The sequence below is a fragment of the Ylistrum balloti genome, unplaced genomic scaffold (genome assembly GCF_031769215.1).
Source record: "Ylistrum balloti isolate Yb309-2 unplaced genomic scaffold, AGI_CSIRO_Ybal_v1 Utg370508, whole genome shotgun sequence".
In the NCBI taxonomy this organism is placed as follows: Eukaryota; Metazoa; Mollusca; class Bivalvia; order Pectinida; family Pectinidae; genus Ylistrum; species Ylistrum balloti.
The window spans coordinates 1,666,242-1,690,036 of NW_026782328.1; the positions used below are offsets into that span (position 1 = coordinate 1,666,242).

At 34.0% G+C, this 23,795-nt stretch overlaps 2 protein-coding genes across 2 annotated transcripts; one reads left to right on the forward strand and one right to left on the reverse strand.

Annotated features, from left to right (window-relative positions):
• Nucleotides 1-902: 902 nt before the first annotated feature.
• On the reverse strand, nucleotides 903-10,555 carry LOC132555626 (peptide methionine sulfoxide reductase MsrA 1-like). The gene is made up of 5 exons (XM_060219972.1): nucleotides 10,483-10,555; nucleotides 9,928-10,023; nucleotides 5,793-5,857; nucleotides 4,568-4,696; nucleotides 903-1,226 (listed from the first exon to the last, which is right to left on the reverse strand). Exons 1-5 carry the CDS (start codon nucleotides 10,553-10,555, stop codon nucleotides 903-905), a joined length of 687 nt encoding a protein of 228 aa, XP_060075955.1.
• A 7,781-nt stretch (nucleotides 10,556-18,336) lies between these two features.
• Nucleotides 18,337-23,375, forward strand: LOC132555643 (metallophosphoesterase MPPED2-like). The gene is made up of 5 exons (XM_060219994.1): nucleotides 18,337-18,652; nucleotides 19,071-19,302; nucleotides 20,045-20,166; nucleotides 21,114-21,224; nucleotides 23,115-23,375. Exons 1-5 carry the CDS (start codon nucleotides 18,346-18,348, stop codon nucleotides 23,333-23,335), a joined length of 993 nt encoding a protein of 330 aa, XP_060075977.1. The 5' UTR covers nucleotides 18,337-18,345; the 3' UTR covers nucleotides 23,336-23,375.
• The last annotated feature ends 420 nt before the right edge of the window (nucleotides 23,376-23,795 follow it).

Here is a 23,795-nt window from a genome sequence, read left to right on the forward strand (position 1 = left end):
TTTACAAAGTATTCTAAACATAAAGGGTACGTGTTATAAACCTCTTCTCACCCATCCCCCTCTCTCTCTAAACTTGTTTATAATTGTTTCATTGTTATTATATCATACTGCCACTTTGTATATATAATGTGTGTTTAGAGAGGGCTTTATATAGGTTGTAAATTTTGAAAAGGAAAACCTGTCATGTTTTTAAACATTTTTTTGAAGTTTTCGACCAATAATAAAACACCCGTATTCGGTTAAAGCTGTTGGTACATTGTAATAGACCAAAATATAAAGTCACGCGAAGTACTTTAACCGACATTTAGTTGTATAGAATAATGCCATATGTGCTAGGCCCTGACATTATGAAATATCTTACGAATGACTAGATACCAGTATTTTTAATATAATCTAAATTTAGAAATCGACAGTTGTCCTGGTGTTATTGAATTTAAATTTGGAATATGATCCTGTTTACATGTTGGTATTTTATTTTGTTGTTTTTGAGGTAAAGAAGTTGAAGTTAGTAGATGGAGGACCATTTTTAAGTGACGAAGGTATCTCTGTCCTGAACGATAGGCAAAACATTTGTCATATACATGTATAGATATAAACCAATATCCATTGTTTTCAGTTCCCGAACACTAAAAAAGATTTTTTTGTGCAGTCGATTTTAATCTATAATTGACTATTTTAGTAATCACTAGTAGGTCATGCAGTTATCTCCGATTAAACTGACTGTACGAGCCCATTGTTTATTGAGTATGTATCTGAGTGACCAACATTGACCCTTTTATTCTGTGGCACAAGTTATCACTCTACTAAATGACACAAACGAATCTTTAATAGAAAATATACAACGAATGTATTTTTATTTAAATAATCAAATGCAAAATTCATGAATACTTTGTGACAAATAATTATAATTCTGTCTTCATTTGGTAGCCCCCAATGCCTCTTGGACACGACACACCTGTCCCGCCTACCCCACAGAATCCGTTGGGGTTTTTATGTAAATACTGTTGGTGGTAGTCCTCAGCATAGTAAAAGTTGGAAACGGGACGAATTTCTGTAGTTATTTTACCATAGCCATTTTTCTCCAGTTTATTCCCATAAGCCTCTTTGGTTGCTATGGCCTCTTGCTTCTGTTCGTTGTCGTAATAGTAAACCCCGGAACGGTATTGTGTCCCAAGGCTCCTACCCTGGCGCATCCCCTGGGTGGGGTCATGTCCCTCCCAAAAAACCTTCGAAACAAAGGAAAGATGATGTACGTTACACAAAGTGACCACAGGATTTCGTGTTTTATTTTATTAGTATAACCTAGTAAATACTAGCCACAATATACCGCTCGGTAAGAGAGAACTTATCTTTAGCTCTATCAGTTGGACGTCTGACTGGTAAGCCAGAGGTTCTGGGTTCGAATCTTAGCGGAAGCATTGTCAGAAGTAATGACACCTGTTACGTTACTATATAGACATTATTATGTAAATGTATGCATGGTATATGTACAATGAGTAAAAGATAATTAAATATTTACAACAATATAAAGATATCATTAATGCCTATGTGTGATTGAGCAATGTTTTGACCTGTTTTAAATAAATAAATAAGCATTACATAGCAAAATCGGCTGTAAACATGAAGTGATAATATCTAATGAATAGCAGTGATGTTTCATTTTACGACTATTGGTATTGCTAAGGATCAAACGTGTGGAAATCCGTTCAAATCATATCTTGTGTTGCGACTTGTAAACTTTGGAAATAAACAAACCCATTCCTAAACTGTAAAGGAACACAAAAAATGTAATAGAAAAGGTTAAAATATTTCAAAAACAGCCAGAGCAGAGTCGCGGACATTTCCGATGACTATTAATATTGAAACTGTTACCGGACAGTATGCAGTCGATCTGAGTACAATTAGGATGTTGTGGCTCTCAATCATATTCATCGGGAACATACATTTATATGTCGTGGGTTTTTACTTTTTGCAGGACAGAATCACAATAAATTCTAAATGTAAGTCACTCGTGTCAGTAAATTGTATCTGATTCCATATGTGGCTGTCGGACTGGCATCTAGTAGACGACATTGACCTAGTTATCATGGTAGTAAAAGTATTTTGTTGTAAATTAAGTGTTTGGCAATCAATTTGCTGTGTCGTAATTTTTGAAATACATCACAGTAAATTTAAATATAAAGTATTAATTTCTGACTCCAATTAATGAGAAAATGTGAAGGATTGTCTGGCTTTCTTAACATTAATACGTCTAGTATTTCAGAAATCTGGAGCTGAATTAATTTGTCAACACAATTCAAGTATTAATTGTCACTAATTAATTATCAATAATCGTACATCTGATCCTTGCATGCCCCACTCCAACTGGTTGATTTTATTCCTGCTTTTTATAAGAGATTATCGGGACAAGATATATTATTGAACTTTCAGAATCTTTTATCGACCATATCAAAGGTTCCTGACAGAGCTTTACAAGGTGATTTCATTCAGAAAGTATTTTTAACTCGATTTATTGCCTTCACGTCTGGATTTGGATGCAAAATAATCCTTTTGGGGTTGTGGTAGGACAGGCACAAGGCCTTAGGGCAATAGTCTCAGTATAAAGACTTCAGGGCCTTACACACAGCCTGTTGCTGGGAAAGGTCAAGGTCTAATGTGTTTATGGTAACGCAGTGTACCCCATCCGGATATTCCTCAGAAACATTGTATGTTATGTGCACACTCCCCACTTTGGACTTTTCAAGAAAAACAATCTGCACTTCACGCACGGGTTTTTATGGTAGCAAAATAAACTTTTTTTATAATCTGTTGTAAAGTATGATTCTGGGTTCAATATCTAATATCAATGCCAGTGGCAATCTCTTGATTTAGGACTTTAAATAGAACATTTTGCAAAACTTTTACTGATTTGATGGAAAATGAAATCAAAATCTTAAATTTGGCCGTTGATAGCTATCTTCTGTAAAAGTCTTTAGTTGTCTTGCATAAGATGAATTATAACTCACACATTTAAAGTTATAAATACAGTAAAGACATATATTATTTGTTTTAACAATACTGTTTATGATGAACGCGAGCTGTACCTTCGTATACAAGTAAAAATTGTCAAGTGCAGTCAAACCTGTCTTAAACGTTACCTGAATATTACAGATACATATCTTTAAAGGACATTGGTTTTGAGTCCCAGTATAACACAGTTAATAATATTTATACACTGTACCTCTATTAAAAGTCACCTGCCTATAAAGACCACTTTTCCTCTGTGTAACCTTTAGAGACGGAATTGATAGTAATTAGTTACAATAGCCTTTTAACCTGTAGTTGGCCAAATAAACTGTTTTTACGGAGCTCACACATGTGAAGGATAGTTAAGTTCGGGTCTTTATGTTATATCCAAGGTCATATGAAGATGGTTCTCAAGATTAATGAGACCACTTAAGGACCACATTCCTAGACACGATAGCAGGACACCCCATTGAACATACTGAAGTCGGTCAACAATTTGAAGGACTTCGTGGGTTGGCAGGTAACAGAAACGATATCCTTACCATTACGTTGTGTTCTACAAAGGATACAATGGAATTCAGCTGATTATATATCTGTAGTAGGTCGGTGTAATGTTAGATTTACACTGAATATACACCTGTATTTCGCTGTGTAATGTTAGATTTACACTGAATATACACCTGTATTTCGCTGTGTAATGTTAGATTTACACTGAATATACACCTGTATTTCGCTGTGTAATGTTAGATTTACACTGAATATATGCCTGCAGCAGATCGGTATAACATTAGAATTTAACTCAGTATTTACCTGCAGTAGATCGGTGTATCGTTAGATTTACACGGATTATAAGCCTGTAGTTGATCGGTGGTGTAACGTTAGATTTACACTGAGTACATACCTGTAGTAGGTCGGTGTAACGTTAGATTTACATTGAATACATACCTGTTGTAGGTCGGTGTAACGTTAGATTTACACTGAGTACATACCTGTAGTAGGTCGGTGTAACGTTAGATTTACGTTGAATACATACCTGTTGTAGGTCGGTGTAACGCTAGATTTACATTGAATACATACCTGTTGTAGGTCGGTGTAACGCTAGATTTACACTGAGTACATACCTGTTGTAGGTCGGTGTAACGCTAGATTTACACTGAGTACATACCTGTAGTAGGTCGGTGTAACGTTAGATTTACATTGAATACATACCTGTTGTAGGTCGGTGTAACGCTAGATTTACACTGAGTACATACCTGTAGTAGGTCGGTGTAACGTTAGATTTACATTGAATACATACCTGTTGTAGGTCGGTGTAACGCTAGATTTACACTGAGTACATACCTGTAGTAGGTCGGTGTAACGTTAGATTTACATTGAATACATACCTGTTGTAGGTCGGTGTAACGCTAGATTTACACTGAGTACATACCTGTAGTAGGTCGGTGTAACGTTAGATTTACATTGAATACATACCTGTTGTAGGTCGGTGTAACGCTAGATTTACACTGAGTACATACCTGTAGTAGGTCGATGTAACGTTAGATTTACACTGAGTACATACCTGTAGTAGGTCGGTGTAACTCGTCTGGTTTGGGTTATATACCACCCGGACCACCTCGCTGTGTCCTGTTCCACCGGTACATACTTCCTCATACGTCGGATTTGGAGTGTAACCATTAGCGTACCCTACCTACAACATCAAGAACACAGAAACGATACTTAAGTATATTTTCACTTGCATTTTATTCTGTCTGTGTGTGTTCTTATTCATACAACTTTCAATTGTATTAATGACGTCTTGTCTTCAATCGTATATACACACAGTAGAATTGGAAATCAAAGACACGATAGACTCTTCTACATCAGCCCCTTATCTCAATCTTTTCCTACAACAAAACCAACATGGTCATCTTTCCACCAAGCTCTATGATAAGTGTGATGTTTTCAATTTCACTGTTGTTGTTGATATTCGTGCAAGAACTTGTCAACTGTCGGACAAAATTGTAACACAAGCTTTCAAATGATGTAAGTTGATATGAATTGTTGGGAAGATTTCAGGTCGTCATAGTGATCTCATTGAGAAATATTCAATGTGCGATATGATGCTAACGTATTTGATGCTCATTAATTTGCCTGTTTGTCCTGTTGTTGTATGTCTTGTTCTCACCACTTCCTTGAATTGACCATTGTTTACATGGATGTTGCCATCGATAAAGCCGACGCTTACTATTCTGGAACACTTGCTCCTGTTCTCCTTGTACTTTTACTCCGTGTAAATCTTTCTTTTGTTCATGTTCATGTTTCCCCCTAGTTTTATTGAATTTGAGTCTAGATTATGATAATGTTGGTATTTTCTTGTTCGTTGTAGAAAACATCTGAGTTATTTTTAACACTGCGTAATTTGTCAATTTGTACCATTTTGTTATTGTGCTTTTCAATGTTACGATATGTTGTATCATTGTATTCATTGTTTTTCAAGCTGTAATAATTTTATCATTTTGTCACAACTTCGAAATAATGAACATTAGAAACATAAGTGAAATGTATGTTTCAATGCTGACATGCTTATGGCTGTAACAGCCGGTATATGCCGATGAAAGATGTTTCGTTGTTCTCTGACTTTGTGGTGATGCTAAAAACCAATCCAGCAAGTGAATTCGTGAAATCGAAGTTAACCCAAAGAAATGATAGGATATAGAAAGAAGCTGAACCATTGCTATTTTTTCCCACAAAGGCCGTGTACATAGCACAACACTATACAGTTTATACATACGTATTTGACTAACCTGTGTTGAGTACACGCCAGCATGTGTCCAAAATTTTCTCTCGGCACCCCAAAAACATCCCATACCTTTTTTGGAAAATGAAATGCAAACAAATAATTAAAAAAAATGTTTTATATGTTATATAATGTAGGAGTTGAGATTTTACATGTTATATAATGTAGGAGTTGAGATTTTACATGTTATGTATAATGACTGTAGGAGTTGAGATTTTACATGTTTTATAATGTAGGAGTTGAGATTGTGCATGTTATGTAATGTAGGAGTTGAGATTTTACATGTTATATATAATGACTGTAGGAGTTGAGATTGTACATGTTATATATAATGTAGGAGTGTAGGAGTTGAGATTGTGCATGAGATTTTACATGTTTTATAATGTAGGAGTTGAGATTGTACATGTTATGTATAATGACTGTAGGAGTTGAGATTGTACATGTTTTATAATGTAGGAGTTGAGATTGTGCATGTTATATAATGTAGGAGTTGAGATTTTACATGTTTTATAATGTAGGAGGTGAGATTGTGCATGTTATGTATAATGACTGTAGGAGTTGAGATTTTACATGTTATATAATGTAGGAGTTGAGATTGTACATGTTATATAATGTAGGAGTTGAGATTGTACATGTTATATAATGTAGGAGTTGAGATTGTACATGTTATATAATGTAGGAGTTGAGATTTTACATGTTATATAATGTAGTTGAGATATATGTTATATAATGTAGGAGTTGAGATTGTACATGTTATATAATGTAGGAGTTGAGATTGTATGTTATATAATGTAGGAGTTGAGATTGTACATGTTATATAATGTAGGAGTTGAGATTGTACATGTTATATAATGTAGGAGTTGAGATTGTACATGTTATATAATGTAGGAGTTGAGATTTTACATGTTATATATAATGTAGGAGTTGAGATTTTACATGTTATATAATGTAGGAGTTGAGATTGTGCATGTTATGTATAATGACTGTAGGAGTTGAGATTGTACATGTTATATAATGTAGGAGTTGAGATTGTACATGTTATATAATGTAGGAGTTGTTATATAATGTAGGAGTTGAGATTGTACATGTTATATAATGTAGGAGTTGACATGTTATATTGTACATGTTATATAATGTAGGAGTTGAGATTTTACATGTTATATAATGTAGGAGTTGAGATTGTGCATGTTATGTATAATGACTGTAGGAGTTGAGATTGTACATGTTATATAATGTAGGAGTTGAGATTGTACATGTTATATATTATATACATGTTATGTTATATAATGTAGGAGTTGAGATTGTACATGTTATATAATGTAGGAGTTGAGATTTTACATGTTATATAATGTAGGAGTTGAGATTGTACATGTTATATAATGTAGGAGTTGAGATTGTTATATACATGTTACATATAATGTAGGAGTTGAGATTTTACATGTTATATAATGTAGGAGTTGAGATTTTACATGTTATATAATGTAGGAGTTGAGATTTTACATGTTATATAATGTAGGAGTTGAGATTTTACATGTTTATATAATGTAGGAGTTGAGATTGTACATGTTTATATAATGTAGGAGTTGAGATACATGTTATACATGTTATATAATGTAGGAGTTGAGATTGTACATGTAGGAGTTGAGATTTTACATGTTATATAATGTAGGAGTTGAGATTTTACATGTTATATAATGTAGGAGTTGAGATTGTACATGTTATAATGTTTATAATGTAGGAGTTGAGATTTTACATGTTATATAATGTAGGAGTTAGGAGTTGAGATTGTACATGTTATATAATGTAGGAGTTGAGATTTTACATGTTATATAATGTAGGAGTTGAGATTGTACATGTTATATAATGTAGGAGTTGAGATTTTACATGTTATATATCATGACTGTAGGAGTTGAGATTGTACATGTTATATAATGTAGGAGTTGAGATTGTACATGTTATATAATGTAGGAGTTGAGATTTTACATGTTATATAATGTAGGAGTTGAGATTGTACATGTTATATAATGTAGGAGTTGAGATTGTACATGTTATATAATGTAGGAGTTGAGATTTTACATGTTATATAATGCAGGAGTTGATATTTTACATGTTATATAATGTAGGAGTTGAGATTGTACATGTTATATAATGTAGGAGTTGAGATTGTACATGTTATATAATGTAGGAGTTGAGATTGTACATGTTATATAATGTAGGAGTTGAGATTGTACATGTTATATAATGTAGGAGTTATATTGAGATTTACATGTTATATATATAATGTACATGTTATATAATGAGTTGAGATTGTACATGTTATATAATGTAGGAGTTGAGATTGTACATGTTATATAATGTAGGAGTTGAGATTGTACATGTTATATAATGTAGGAGTTGAGATTTTACATGTTATATAATGTAGGAGTTGAGATTGTACATGTTATATAATGTAGGAGTTGAGATTTTACATGTTATATAATGTAGGAGTTGAGATTTTACATGTTATATAATGTAGGAGTTGAGATTTTACATGTTATATAATGTAGGAGTTGAGATTGTACATGTTATATAATGTAGGAGTTGAGATTGTACATGTTATATAATGTAGGAGTTGAGATTTTACATGTTATATAATGTAGGAGTGAGATTGAGTATAATTATGTAGGAGTTGAGATTGTACATGTTATATAATGTAGGAGTTACATGATGTAGGAGTTGAGATTGTACATGTTTTATAATGTAGGAGTTGAGATTGTGCATGTTATATAATGTAGGAGTTGAGATTTTACATGTTAAATATAATGACTGTAGGAGTTGAGATTTTACATGTTATATACATGTTATATATATAATGTAGGAGTTGAGATTGTACATGTTATATAATGTAGGATGAGATTTTACATGTTATATAATGTAGGAGTTGAGATTGTACATGTTATATAATGTAGGAGTTGAGATTGTACATGTTATATAATGTAGGAGTTGAGATTTTACATGTTATATATAATGACTGTAGGAGTTGAGATTGTACATGTTATATAATGTAGGAGTTGAGATTTTACATGTTATATATAATGTAGGAGTTGAGATTGTACATGTTATATATAATGAGTGTAGGAGTTGAGATTGTGCATGTTATGTAATGTAGGAGTTGAGATTTTACATGTTATATATAATGACTGTAGGAGTTGAGATTGTACATGTTATATAATGTAGGAGGTGAGATTTTACATGTTATATAATGTAGGAGTTGAGATTTTACATGTTTATATATCATGACTGTAGGAGTGAGTTGAGATTTTACATGTTATATATAAGATTTTACATGTTATATATAATGTATATTTTACATGTTATATATCATGACTGTAGGAGTTGAGATTGTAGGAGTTGAGATTTTACATGTTATATATAATGTAGGAGTTGAGATTTTACATGTTATATATCATGACTTATATATTGTACATGTTATATATAATGTGTACATGTTATATAATGTAGGAGTTGAGATTTTACATGTTATATATAATGTAGGAGTTGAGATTTTACGTTATGTATAATGACTGTAGGAGTTGAGATTGTACATGTTATATAATGTAGGAGTTGAGATTTTACATGTTATATAATGCAGGAGTTGAGATTTTACATGTTATATATAATGTAGGAGTTGAGATTTTACATGTTATATATCATGACTGTAGGAGTTCAGATTTTACATGTTATATAATGCAGGAGTTGATATTTTACATGTTATATAATGTAGGAGTTGAGATTGTACATGTTATATATAATGACTTTAGGAGGAATTTGGTGTTGGCGCAATGGTAGAACTTTACAGATTTCACAGTATCCGGTTGCCCTCCCTCTCAAGGACCATCTAGTTGTTCTGGTGTGTGATATAGCTGTTAATTTTAGCATGATCTGTTCCTGGTTTATTGTATTTAATATAGAGTTTGGTATTCTTTGCTGCCGCTACGGTATATCATATTGTGTGTAACTTTGTGTTGATGGTATGGCTTACATGTATACCTACTTTTTATTGTGTGGCGTAATGTTAAGTTTTCACGAATGCATAGATTCTGTGTCTACATGTTGGCATTGTGCGAGGGTAATACCAGTTTAGTTGAATTTGTTTTCCTTACCAAACATGGCTAATCTCATGTCCATTGGAAACGGAGGTTCTGTGGGGTTTTTATTGACGGCATGGGTAGGGGAGACGACCATTCCTGTACTTCGTCCTTAAACAGAGGAATACAAATTCAATAATAATGTTAAAGATCATTTTCGTATCATCATGATGTTGTTTTTGGAGATGTGTATTGGAATTTGAAAGCCCAAGGGGCCAAATTAGATTCCTAGAGGATATTGATTTTAAAAAAAAGTTTTAGAAAGAATTGTATTGGATATTTTACCGTGAATGTGGAAGTGACACCTATTTCAAACACGACAAGAATTATTTTCAGTAACGTTGCATTCAAATCTTAAAATGTTCAACACCAAAAAATATAATATTAAATTTGCTGATTCAGATTTATAAAAAATGAATGTATTTTTTAACATCCCGCGCTAAAATTGCTCTTAATAAAACCAGGATTGTAAATACGAAAAGTGACATAACTATGTCCGCGTCCTATCAATTGACAAATACATAATGTATCACCTGACAGTGTTATTATCTTCTTTTGTAATGTATTTACCTGTTATTGTTTCCTCTGGCTCCGGCATCACCATTTTACTGGCAGTATGATCATCTGGTAGTCTACCGTCCATTGGTCTGAGCAGTGTTAACAACAGACAACTCAAACAAACGGTGTGTGACAATAACCTTTAAAAAATGAGATCGCACAAGGATCATGATGTCTACAATGTGAAGATCTCAATCACTAGTTTTGTGTTTCCTGTTATCTGTAAGACTTTTAAAAAGTAATCATATACTCAAATACAAAATGGTTACTGGCAGCCATCACTAAGTATGCTCGAAATAAGGGATATACAAATAGGACCTTATAATATTACACGTGTAAATAACGGACGGTCGGACGGACTACGGAAGGAAAACTTTTATTGGAAATTTCGTCTTCGTCAGATGAAGGAATAAAGATAATTGTCTTAAGCATTTTTAGTTGAATTTCCCCTTGGACCAAATAGAAGATTAAAAAAATCATCAGTACTTTAATAAACATAAAAAATAATTTGATTTTATAAGGAACCTTTCATTTAATAAATGCAATTAAAAATCTTGAGCGGTATGGAAGATACATTGTATGTCTCTACAGAAGATATTTACCAGTTTATTTTATAAGATAATGCAATGACCCGCTTTGGTCAAGTTCATAATTAAGTACAAAATAGTACAACAAATACACCCCGGCAGTATATATACCAGCATTGTCTTCAATTTCACACACGAAACTTATCATATAAAATTCCACGTGTATGTAGAGCTATCATAAACTGCGGTCATCAATCTACCACGAGACAGTAAGATTTAGATTTAGAACCATAATAAGATGATACGAGAGTGCTTAAATACTTGACGAGTTTTAAATGTACACAAGGAGGTCAACGTGAACAAATAAGTGTTTGTAAATATATATAGTCACTATGTATACAGCCATAACAATGAGACATCGTTAAAGAAATGTTAGAAGACTTTCCTTGATATATATATATATAATGAGTATCAGACTGTGTTTCGGAAACATTTTTTTACGAAATCCTTAAGTTCATTCAATTCTCCCTTGACGCCAAACTCGAGACAATTTATTTTCAGTGATGATTAACTAAACATGCATGTCATCTTATCGTACAGTTTATAAATTATATGGTTCACTATACAGGTCAATTTTGTCAATAGAATAACCCTAAACAATTCATTTTGCATATCGGTGTCCATGAATGTGCTTCAGTGCAAATCTCGACAATCTCAGTTTGGATTTTGCAACAGCATCACACCGTCTGAAACCGACATGTAATACAACTCACCTTTCTTTAAAGGTCATCGTTCTGAAAATAAAGAATGACTTACAGCATTATCTACAACAACATTACAAGTGATCATCTGTATTGGTGTCACTTACTGTACACTAGGTTAGACGATTCAACACTCGACTGTTATCTACAGACGATAAGATAGGACAATAAAATAATAATACATATACAATTCAGAACGTGTTTCAGCATAAATAAAGAAAGTTAATTTGTATATCGTTAGTTCTGTGAAATGTGTGTTGTGTTAAATGTGTATTGTATATATACAATCCTTGTAAACATGGGAGAGTATATATGTTTAATGTCCACTCCTTTGTAATGGAAAACACTTTGTTTTAACTGCTCTACCTGTCGGCATCAACGGAACCAATCATAACAACTCTTACAACAGATAACAGACCTATGAAAGAAAGCAACATAATCATCCATGACTCGAGTCGATAAACGCTTTGAGACAGAAATGTGGAATATTTTCATTGTAACACGGGTAACTTAGCAGTAATATAAAAACTTGAAAGAACTTGGGAAGGGGAAAAGGTTTTCCGATAATTCCAAACGACAACTTTTAAGTACAACTTCCGCTGATCCAACAGTCCCTTTGGGGTGAGAGAGGGGGATTTCAACTCGAGGGGGAGATTATAAAGTTATCAAACACGAAGCTCGCCGAGTGTTAGAGAGATTAACAATCTCCCTAGTGTGTTATGATCCCTCTTTCTGACCCTAAAGTGAATGAACGGTTCTATTAATCTCACTCCCGAGGGGATGAATGCTTACGAGTTCAGTACGTGTTTATGTCCTGTGCCTGCGGACTGTTTTACCCCGGGTAAGATAAATCTTACCCACATCGGAAGTGTGGATAATTTTGTCCGATGGATTAGAATAATAGTATCCTTTCACATTCTAAAGCTTACCAATTTTAAATACAGAATATCTTAGTTGAGTTGATTCATGGTCTACTAAAATATATGACTTTTGACAAAAAGATGACGGACGGTCTTTATGGATGTTTTATTCTACAATATGAACATAATCACGTGGAAAGGAATTAAAAAGATCAAAGCAATAAGAAAAGCTGTGACATATTTAAAAAAGGGAGACAGTGTCATTTAAACTCCGTCTGAAGACACTTTCTGTGTAACAAATCATTAAAGTTTATTTTGGTTTCTAAACACAAAACTCTTTATCTATTGAAAGAAATTGTTTGCATGCACGTTTCTAAAACCCTAGCATTTTTATTGCTGTAGACAACATTGTTTTAATATGAATATTACAATTAAAATTTAAATATATAATAGTCGCATATCCAAGTATGTGCACTGTGTTTTTAATGTATACTAGCAGAAAGAAGATACGCAAGTTAATTTTCGATAGTTATTATTTTACATGATTCATTGATGATTACTTCATTGTTTGGGTTCCTCAATTATTTCATCACTACTGAATACATTTTGATGATTTTTGTTGTCCTACAACAGATGGCGTCTGCGTGAACAGCGTTAAAAGAACGGGTAGCCTATGCCTTTTCTTGGTCCACACTAGTAGCGTGTGGTCGCATCCCTGGCTTCAGTCGGTGCTCTAACTCTCCTTAACATTGACCCCATTAAGGAGTTTATTGCCCTTTGATAGATATTATTCCACTACTAAATAAAGGTCTGCGTGAGATAAGCGACGTTATATGAGACGTTGACGGGCTTCCTAACCCTAATGTCCAGCTCGTCCCACAAATGCTCGATTGGGTACAACTCTGGAGTGTATGGTGGCCAATCAAGAACCGGGACGTTGCTTTGAGCCTGAAAGTCACGATAAACAATAGCAACATTCGGCCTAGCGTTGTCCTGCTGCACGTAAGGTAATGTTGATGGATAGGAGGAAGGATGCGTGATCTCAAGACAAGATCCTTACTGCTGTAAGATTGCCAGGGATAACCACGAGAGGTGTTTTCACGCTTTGAGATACTCCTGTCCATACCATAACATCTTCCCCCAAACTGTCGCTTTCCGTTACGTAAGCGTCAGAATAACGCTCACCACGACATCGATAGACACGTTGTCGTCCATCTGACCTGTTAAGTGTGAATACTTACTTAAGAATACTTAAGGATATTTGTCTGGAGCAGGCCTATGAGGCCTCTATACCAGTCAGTAAACAACACATGTCTCCAATGGGCAAAACGAAACAGGTTAGGTGCATGTGCAAGCAGCCACTGCATTCGACTTTGGCGACGCCTATGCATAAGTGGCGATCCAATATAGGAGCGTCGTGACCTTAAATGAAACTCTCGCAACCTATTCCTAACCGTTCTTGGATACACTGGCCGACAATGAGTGTCGACAACTTGGCGTACCGTCTTCGTCGCCGTCTGATATCGGAAACGGTGATGCGAGAGACGTACGCCTCTATCTGGACGTCGCGACCGCGCCTTGGACGGCCATCCAAGTTCCCTGTGGCTCTGAGACGCCCAACAAAACGGGATATTGTTGTCTCGTTTATACCATATTGCTGTCTTACATTATCATTATCAGAGCAATGGCCCTACCCCTATCGATTTCACTCAATCGCGGCATTTCGCTCTACAATCGCTTCGAAAAGAAATGTTGAGCAGCTAACCTGTATTGTTCCAATGTTCGATTTGTAATGATTTATCAACACCTATGGTGAAGGAGTATCCTGGATGCACGCTTTCTTGAAAAATCTCCCGAAAGCATACGGCGTCGAGGGGGTCACGGGCGACAAAATTTTAACCGCAGATCATTTCCACAATGGGCGGAGGTTTCAAATTTAGTTAAATTTCGTCCAAGTGTCTAAAAGTTACATTGCAAATGCCGAACTTGCGTTTCTTTTTACTGCTGGTATACATTGTAACCGACAAAATGAACATAGCTGCACACTGTATTTACACTTTCTTCCACCATTTTGTACACTTAAATAATACACACTATCAACACCAAACTACAACTGCTGACATTGTGAAAGATCTCTCAGTCTTTAAATGTCTTCCTCAAGAATACTAAATTTGACGTTATTATTATTATTATCAATTATATGCTGATGTCATAATAATTCCGGGCCTACAACTGAACCTTTTGGAACCCCAATCTAGAAACTCCGGCACGTTCTGTAAACGAAAAAAAATCTTATGAAGACTGCCTCCGATTTAACTGAATTTCAATATGCATACGAGAATGAGCAATGATTCATCTTACCATACTTTGGAACACTATCTACCTCGTTAATCTTTAAAACCAGAGAAGGTACACCAACATGCGGGGAAAGACTTCAAGATTTATGGAGAACTTTCAATATTTAATGTTAGAAAATATTCATTTACACGGAGAACTATCGGCGTATGTTACAATCTTCTGTCTTATCAAATCCAAGCACTGTCGAGCAATACAATTGAATATAGATTTGATACACTGTGAAAAAACCAACCACAAAATAGTCTAAACTACAACAGTTTGTGTGTGCTATTGGAAGCCTCTGTACATACAATATCCTAAATAGTACAGGATACTGATTACGTGGGCACACACACCCATGGTTCTCTGTCCAGTAGTACACTAGCGTTAATAACACTTTACGGGATAAACGGCGTCGGAACTGCCATTCATGATCCAAACATTGTACGCTGTTCTTATACCTCGAGTGGATCTGACACCATACAATACCACCTAAGCGCCGATAGGTCCATATCTCGAAGGACTTCGCCATCATAACCGAGGTGATCACTTAAGTAGCCAGCTGCCAATGATATTTGGTAAGTGTTACAGGATATTGCCCTAAGGTAGAGTAACGTCTAGTTTTGACAAATAGTATCCTTTGCGTATCGCTCTTGTGTTCTAACATATATGGGGTCCTCAAATTCAATTGAGACAGACTGTTACTATTCTAAGACACCAATGAAATAGCTGGAGGCAAGTTGTGTTTTGAAAAACAGCTTTTGCTTGTATCGTCTGTGATATGATTCCACTACCCACATGGACTTATGGATCTATCAAGGTTACATTGTATGTCGCCATGTTGAGACTGTTCAGGTTTTTAGACTAAACAACATATTTGTTTTCGAACCACGTGATTCCAAATCTGGCAAAACATCCCTTAACCCTCGATCAACAACGATGATGTCATCTTTCTCCAGCCAGGAGAGACTGTCCATTATGGCGTTTGTAATCTTCGCATCATTATCGCTCCCAAGAAAAGGTCCTAATGTGTCCAAAATGTTACCATCAGGCAGTGCTATGCTCATGAACGTCAAATAGTTCTGCTTATTCTGGTATCTATGTATGATAGGGGCTGGTGCTTTAAACAGGTGTAAATATACCTTCCACTCATGTTACAGTATCACAGCGTGTAGACCATCGGGGGAATATCAAAAATGATGTAGAAATGTCGGGAAGCCATGTTTTCCAATGGCGGATAAAAGTATGGGATGAAGCCTGCCATGTTGATCGGGCTTTGTTTTAATCAGATAAAAAATCAACTTGGCTTTGTATAATTAGCTCATCACCATTTTGTGGAAACAATGTCGAAAAAAAACTATGCTCGTTGGGTATTTTCTGGCCCATAATCTTAATTCTAAACATTATTTACTGAAAGGTTTAAATATAACATGAAATAAATGTTTATCTTGAGCCCCTGTTGGTCGATTGGTTACAAATGAAATGTCTTGATGTTCTGAGAATTGGGTTCAGCAATATAGATCCATCGAGTGTTTCCGTCTGGGCCAATAAGAAGATCCTCTAACTTATCAAAATTCTAATTCTCTTGTAAGATATACTTGTTTTTAATTTGTTTTAGACTAATTCACACCGACAGACCCATCGTCTATTGCAATGTATCATTCATGTGCCTGTTGCGTATGCTAAAATACATGTACACTGTACTTACCTCTCATCCCGTGGTAAACATCTTTTTGCTTGTTTTCAGTGCTTTGTAATGTATATCTTTTAAATACATATTTCGCTTTAATCAGTGCTTATTTATGTGTACTTTGATTTATCTTTTTCCTTGCTGCGTTATTGTACTTGCTTATTTGAATTGCTTTCAAGAGTAGTTTTAATTCACATTGTGTTAGTGTATATCAATTCCTACGCCTCGGTGACATTAAATGATGTTAGCATAACTGTTCCTTTGTTGTGGGATTTTACCAGACAACAGATAATTCTGAAATCAGACATTGATATTTTCTACCAATTGTTTATTTGATTTTGTTCATATAACTCAGAAAAACAGTAACTGACATGTAATATGAAACATAATGATTGCTATTAAAGATGTACATGTATGTACAGTGTATGAATAAATTATATGAAAACAATATTTATGAAAGCATCTTTATAAAAGTGATATTCTTGGTATTCTATATTTGAAATTTGGAAATAGGGCAAGAAGCAAAAAGGAAATTAGGAAAAGTTCAGTCAAAGGGGAAATTGACCGAGCCATGATGATCGTAGAATGTATTGTTAAAACAGACACTTTCTGTTAAATGTAAGCGCGCCAGCACTAGTCTAAGTCGGCTGAGTGTTTGTAAGCGAAGGTATTTTACAAATATGATTCAAAAGCCAAAGAAAGACCGATCGGGATAAGATTCGCAAGCGTGGAGATGTAGACCGAAAGTGTTTTTGTTGGATATCTTTTGTATATAATTTGCCAGAAATAAGATGTTTCAGTCTAAAGGTTGATCAAATGTCTTTCCCTTAATTAGATAATTCTAGACTAATTTTCTCATACAAAACTAGCCATGTCGGGATCGCTTTACAAACTGAGAACGACTGACAACTGAATTTATCACTGTCAAACGGAGGAATGATGTGGTTATTGACAGACGAGCATTGCGATATTGTATAAATGTTTGTTATTCGTGCATCCTTTGATCTCAGCTGAACAAAATCCTCTGAACTGCAAAATCCGTGAGCATCGGTGTACATGTAACCAGGCAACAGGGTAAATCATAATTAAAAATAGAAAATGACACATTTAACATTTTGTATTGTCATGCTTTGACTGTTTTGCTTTATATAACATACAATTTGTAAGCATTTTGATGTTGTATCGTTTATAACTTGCCATCGATTTAAAAATGGACGAAAAAGTGCAGGTAAGTACGTTCTAAACATATATTGATTCATCCTTTCCAGAGACGTATTTATCACATGTGATATATACGTCTCTGATCCTTACATGTTTTGTTTATATGGTAAATTAAAATTATGACAACAAACGAGACAACAAAATTAATATAATTAGATTTATTTTCAATGTGCTGTATAATTTCTGTTATTAATACATGCACTTTTCAGTTGTATCTCCTTTTCTAGATTATCTAATATCAGATCAGCATAAAAGGAACAAGGACAGAGGATCCCGGACACGGAAATAGTTTTGACTTCCAGATGTTTAAGTGTCAAAATGGGAACATAATTAAATAACCAATTGAATATTTGAAAAAATTAGAGCGTTTAAATTTTTATCAAATGAATTTCTTTGACTGGATGTAATTAAGCATAATAAATCAGTGCTTCAAAATTGTTAGTATTCACAGTGAATGTCTATCATTTTTTTTCGTCAAAATGGCAAAGAATGACGTTTTGAACACAGACTTGATTATAATTGACAAATATACTAAGTTTCCAAACAAAGCTTGGGAGCGTTTACAAGTGAAGTCTAAATATACATACATACAGCCTGAAAACCGCCTGGACCCAAGCACACCAGTGACCTCTGATAATGTACGAATTGTTTGTATATCTGACACCCATAGTAAAGTAGAAAGCAGGGACCCAACGATGATACCAAATGGAGACATTTTACTGCATGCTGGAGATTTCACCATGAAGGGGGAACCAAATGCTGTTAATGTATTTAACAGATATTTAGGTTGGTACATATATTGATGAATAAATAATGATACTTTACTTTATTTGTAGAAATACATTAATCATGAACTTTGATACTGATTTGTGATAAGAATATTGAAGAATTAAGAATAACTATACATTTACATTTTGGAAGTCTCTTTCAAGAGTTAACTCCCTTTATTTTTGTGATTTTATTTTGTAATCCACTAAACAGTCAAAGAAATGATATGTCACTTGATTGTACAATATGAATTAATACAAATTAACATATTCACAAAACTGATTTCACTCTGCAAATCTGCAAATCATAAAATGTTTACAGCATATACATCCATTTTGTATTTATACAATATAGATTAGAAAACTGCTGATGTGTTATTATCAAATTATGAACATCACTTGTATTGTTCACTATTTTTCACATTGCTTTTTAACAGGTCAGTTACCTCATAAGCACAAGGTTGTGATTGCTGGCAACCATGAAATTTCATTCGATAACGTAATCATGAGCAAACCTTCCTTGGACCCATTGTTAGGGTCCATGAAAAAATATAAGGATCAAATGGCAAATCTAGGTGTTAAATGTGTGAAAGAACTAATGACAAATTGTATATACCTGGAAGATGCTATGGTCAACCTGTATGGAATCAATATCTATGGTTCACCATGGTAAGTTTTGCATATGTATACACTTACACTTGAATACCTCAAATTTTGTCTCATTTCCATGTGCTATAAATCAAGACTGTGTTTTGTTCAAATATTTGCCTATTTTATGTCATTTTCTACATAAGATTAGGATCTATTCTGATTTCATTCTTAAAGATTTTGTCATGGATGGTAAGGAAATTGATTTATAATTTAAAACCAGCCATTTAAGTGGTGTTGCCTTACCTGTCAATAAACGTTGCAAAAAGTGACTAATAATATAATGTACATTTTTTTAATGTGAAATGATTTTTAGTTTGTGAAAGTTCTATAATTTCTATATGTTAATATCTTTTAGTTTGTGAAAGGTCTATAATTTCTATATGTTAATATCTTTTAGTTTGTGAAAGGTCTATAATTTCTATATGTTAATATCTTTTAGTTTGTGAAAGGTCTATAATTTCTATATGTTAAGGTCAGTGTTAAATACATGTAGTTAAGGTCATTGCTGCTTTTGTAAAAATGTATCTCAGAGATGTGTAATAACATTGAAAGATTTTGTTTATCTCACTACCACTAGGAACTACTCCACCAACTCCACCAACTAATGATAGCATTTGATGTTCCTTCCCCCTCTTAATATCCTTGATGATAACATATAGTGACTTGTCCTCATCTTTTCTATCAGGAAACTCCCTTTAGTTATTATTGTAATACATTTTTGTTGTACTTGTTCATGCGTGACCTTTGTTTCTTCCCACAGGCAGCCAGCAACTGCATTTGGTCGATGGGGCTTTAACCTGTGTAGAGGTGAGCCTCTGCTACAGAAATGGAAAAACATACCAAAAGAGACGGATATACTGATAACACATACTCCCCCAGTAGGTAGGTCTTTATTATTTTTGACTGGGCTTTCTAGTTGCCTTCACGATTCCATCATGACTGGACTTTGAAATTTCACTGTAAATACCATTATTATTTTGCAATCATTTTCCACATTACTGGGCCATTATTGCCTATACTTACGAATTTTATTGTCTCAATCATGACTTTTATCAATAAGATTTATTAGATCATAGTGACCTTTTGAGATCATCTTTTGTCTGTCGTTGTACATAGTGCATCCACAAACCATCTACATTTTCAGCTCCTACTTAATAACAAATGAACCAATTTAAAAAACAAATTCAGAAACCTTTCATGGCAAAATGTGAACTCAAATTGTGATTTATATGTTTCCCACTCCAAAGGGGCTTGAGAGCGAAACCAAAGGATGGCATATTGAATTAAATTTCAAAAATTTTCTTCTCAAGACACAGATATTGTAGATTTAAATATTCTGCATGGATGGAAGGATCTTAAGGTGCTTTATTGAAATTGTTAATTTCATAACCTGAGGATCTCACATTTTTCCTGATGTAAGGGGACGAAATTTACTGTAGTCTGATAAAAACTGTAATTTTTAAGCAGAAATTGGTTAGAATTTTTTACCTAGGCTTGCAATGAATGTTATGTTATGTTAGTTTACTTTGTTAACAGGATAATTGCTATGACAAAGATTTTACAACAGTAAAATTGACAAAAAGTTATGTGACCTTTACGACCTTAAGCAATTTGTATACAAATAAGTATTTATTGAATGTTTTAAAAGCTGTTTTTGAAATCTGAAAGTCTTTTTTTAAATGTGGCAATGTTTATCACACAGCTCCCAAATTTCCAAAGATGTTTGCTCGTCTTTGTGTACATTGAGAGTGACATAATTATTCTTTAAACTACTGTAACTCAATTTCAAATATCATCACTATAACAGTTTAAAACCCACTGTCTAACAGGGTATGGAGATATTGAGAAGGGAGGTAACCATGCTGGATGTGTGGAGCTTCTCAGTGTTGTACAGAAGATAGTAAAGCCCAAATACCATGTATTCGGACATATACATGAAGGTAAGTTCAATCATAACCATGGTGGTAGGTTGAATAATTACCATGTAACTTTAGAAACAGATAGTCAAAACATTAAATCTCTAATTGTTTCTATGTTTTTGTGAAACATATATTGAAACCTGTTTTCCATACATCAGTAAAACTTCATGCACATGTTGTAAGGCTGGTTTCTTTTGGATATTGGTTGATAAACAATAAAGTAACCATTTTTTAACTATATATATCACTTTTACACAAGTGAAATGACACAGGACAGTATAAATAAATATGCCTGGTATTATGTAGTGGAAGCCAAATGAGAAATCAGTCAATTTGAGTATAAATGAAGCTAAAAATTTGTCTGAGAAGCCATTACATCACAAATTGCTCCATATACAGATACTTTGTCCCATAGAGTGTACTCAAATACTAGTTGCTCTGTACCATGCCTGTTTCCTACCAAACATTTTTGGTCAATGCATACCAAAGCCAACTTGATATGTACTACTATATATCCTTACCAAACAAATGCTAGGGTTGTTATACCAAACAGTGAAGTCAATTTGTACCAAACTTATTTTCTATAAAACTTTGTTTGCTCATCGTGAAATACATTTTGGTTGATTGAAGCAGCATTGTTGCAGTTGCCTCCCTTCAATCAGGTTTGAAGGTGTTAACAAGCGTTTTTTATAACATTTAAGAAAACTATAACGAAAATGTCATAAAATAACTGTTCTGTTTAGAGTACATACATCAAATCAACAAAAACAAAACATACATAAATTCTGCAAAGTACACCCATAATATTCAGTTATATATTGAAATATGAAATTTAAAAATATATATTATATGGTACAAAATGGTTTATTTCATGGTACTACCAAAATGATAATATTACCAACTTTCATTTTTGGTACATTACTACCTAACTGTGGTATGAAGCCACTGGCACAAACAGATCGTGGTATGGAACAATTGCGCTGGTGTATTCTCCATATTCTCTTTAGCTGTATATGATTAAAAAACAACTTGATATACATAATGATGATGAAAAACACTTACCATGACGAAGAATCCTTCTGTTTGTAATACGAGTTCAGATATGTAGAAAAGTTATTTTCCACTGAGATATCATCCACTGATCAGTTGATTAGATGTATGTCTCTCTCTGAAGTAGGTCTCTATGGCAATAGAATGACATCTCTTTGACAGGGTAACAATGTCTCTTTGACATTGGAGCAAAGTCTATATGACAACAGAACAACATCTCTTTGACATTGGAGCAATGTCTTACTGACTATAGAACAATGTGTCTTTGACAAGGAGACAATGTCTCATATTTCATGTTTATTTAACAGTGGAACAATGTCTCATTGACAACAGGACAATGTCTCATATTTTATTATCCCCCACCTAACAAAGTTGATGAGGGGATATTAAAATGGGTTCTGTCCATCTGTCCGTCCTTTCATCCATCCATCCAGATGCTGCTTTCCACATTATATCTTTTGAAGGACTGGTATGATTTTGATGAAACTTGGTTGGTACACTTATTACCTTAAGCCCTTACCCAAGTTCGATTAACAGTGAATTCTGCACATATTTAATGAGACTTCTGTAACCTGATTGGCTGATATCTTTTGGCACTCGAACTGAATACTCTTGGCATGTTATCTTTTGAAGGAACAAATTAATTATGATGATACTTACTTGGTTGACTTGTTACCTTAATCCCTTATTCAAGTTTGATTATTAGCAAATTCTGCACATACTTGATGAGGCTGATGTGATTGGCTGATATTTTCTCCAGTTTTTGTTGTTGCTCACTTTAAATGTATATATTTTACAAATGAAAATGAGCAGGGGATCTTGATGACTTTGTTTAATCTTCCATTTGGTGCATATTTACAGGATATGGAATGTCAACAGATGGATGTACAACATTTGTCAATGCTGCAACGTGTACAACAGGATATCGCCCCTCCAACCCTGCAATTGTCTTCGACTTTCCCCTCCCCAAGGGCCATACAAAGGATGAACACCCCATTATGCACCCTGAAGTGCCACAGGATCTTGCCTTTGATAGAAGCCAAAATCTGGCCACAGTCACATCGGGACTTAAAATTGACTAGTATTGAAATCTAAGATTACCTAAAAACCAGTTTTAATTTGGTGTAGATTAGATAGATTGCAAAGGCAGTTGATATTTGCTTGGCACTTTGTTTAACATAGGAATCATTGACATTATAAATAAGAAGAAATATTGTTACCTGTGAAAAAAATCATGTATTTAAGTCAATGTTTAGAATTTTTTTCATACAAAAATAAATTTGTTAATTTGAATCTTTATTTAAAGCCTCAGGTATGTACTTTTGAAATGGTGATGACATGCATTGCATATCTCCCAGCAAGATTCAAATTTCGAAAAATCCTTCTGTAATTTCAACCAAAATTTTGACTGAAAGTGTGATAACACCATCATCTGTCTTTTGTTATTTCCCTTTTAGTTTTTTTTCTTGTTTCAAAGGCTGGAACTTTTCCCCAAGAATTTATGAGATTTTATTGTAAAGCTAGTAATTTTACAGATCAAAA